The sequence below is a fragment of the Capsicum annuum genome, chromosome 7, assembly GCF_002878395.1.
Source record: "Capsicum annuum cultivar UCD-10X-F1 chromosome 7, UCD10Xv1.1, whole genome shotgun sequence".
Classification (NCBI taxonomy): Eukaryota; Viridiplantae; Streptophyta; class Magnoliopsida; order Solanales; family Solanaceae; genus Capsicum; species Capsicum annuum.
In genome coordinates, this window is record NC_061117.1 from 163,713,305 (window position 1) to 163,714,677 (window position 1,373).

Here is a 1,373-nt window from a genome sequence, read left to right on the forward strand (position 1 = left end):
TGATTGAAGAAACATCATTAATATAAATAGTAGATAGCATTTAAATAGAAGTAAAGGATATTAAGGCAGATATTTTAGGGTTAAAATATCTTCCTTAATATCCTTGTTTTGCAGCCCAAACAAGGTAGCACCACTACCAGTTGCTTGCTATGCACTTTAGACACAACTATGGCTACTAAAACAACGAAGTAACGACTTAAAAATAATCAGCTATTTTAAGGTACGTAGCAGCAGACCAGAGCATCACATATAGCGCCAAAATAAAGTGAAAAAACTAGCATGTCAATAGCCAAAAGAACATAGCAGCAGCCCAAACAAAATAACTTTCTGGGTTGATGAACAATTTTCATGAAATATATACTTACAAGTTTTTTCTGGTGCTCTCCAGCTGTGATAGAGCCACCAGTGTGTGTCCCAACAGCTACTTCATGTCCACCACAATGATTCTTTGAATTTATCTCAGACTTCTTAACACAGTCATCACTTTGCCAAAGTTCCATCCACTTTTCCCACACATGGTCATTTACAAATTCCGGTTGAACTGTAGCTCTATGCTTCTTTATATTGGAAATGAAATTCTTGTAGCATAATGCATCCTTCTTCATCCATTGTTGCTTCACCAAAACTTCACTAACGGAAGCATCCCAATAGAAATTCTTCTAAAATTTAGTTTAAAGTAATATAATTAAGTGTTAGCTACAAACTCAAACAACTTCTATTGATTATGATCTTAAAAAACATACCTTGAATTCTCCAAAATAACCATCTTTTCCATCTTGTGAAACACCTTTCCAGTTGATCCCATTAGGATCAACTTTACTTTTGAAAGACAATGTAATGGAACTGGAGCATTTGGAAGATGGTTCCAACCTGTACAACATCAAATTCAAAATCAATAACACTACACAACATCTATGTACAAAAATAGTAAACATATAAGTAGTAGGTACTAACCTTAAAGAAGTCAGAAAAATAAGGGTCCGGCCATTGTTACAACTGGAATCTCCTGAAGCAGATACATTTCTCTGACTAGATGTTACCTCAGCTGCTGTGTTGCTTTGAGCATTCATATTCTGGCCTGTTGGGCTGCTTTGGTTAGGTGAAACAGGAGATGTCTCAAAAATGACCGGTGTTTGATTGGATGGCATGGTCAAAATGGAACTTGTATCATCCTATTCGATCACTGGAGCTGGAATAGAAGGAATTTTTGCACGATTAGCAGCCTTACTCTACCTGTGGACTTGCCGGCACGATATCCACCTCGAGTCATATCTGAAAAAATAACGGTGTCATTAGATTATCATTATTAAAAATCAAATTAAAATGATGCAATATGAAAAATTAGCAGATTATTAAAAGGAAACCAAAAACTT

General features: G+C 35.5%; 1 protein-coding gene across 1 annotated transcript in view; it reads right to left on the reverse strand.

Moving 5' to 3' along the window:
* Positions 1-1,148, reverse strand: part of LOC107876676 — a 1,674-nt gene extending 526 nt beyond the window's left edge. The window contains exons 1-3 of the mRNA XM_047394049.1: positions 955-1,148; positions 744-870; positions 366-659 (exon numbers count right to left, since the gene is read on the reverse strand). Coding sequence (XP_047250005.1) covers positions 366-659; positions 744-870; positions 955-1,148 — 615 coding nt within the window. The remainder of the gene's footprint in view (positions 1-365; positions 660-743; positions 871-954) is intronic.
* Between the last annotated feature and the right edge of the window lie 225 nt (positions 1,149-1,373).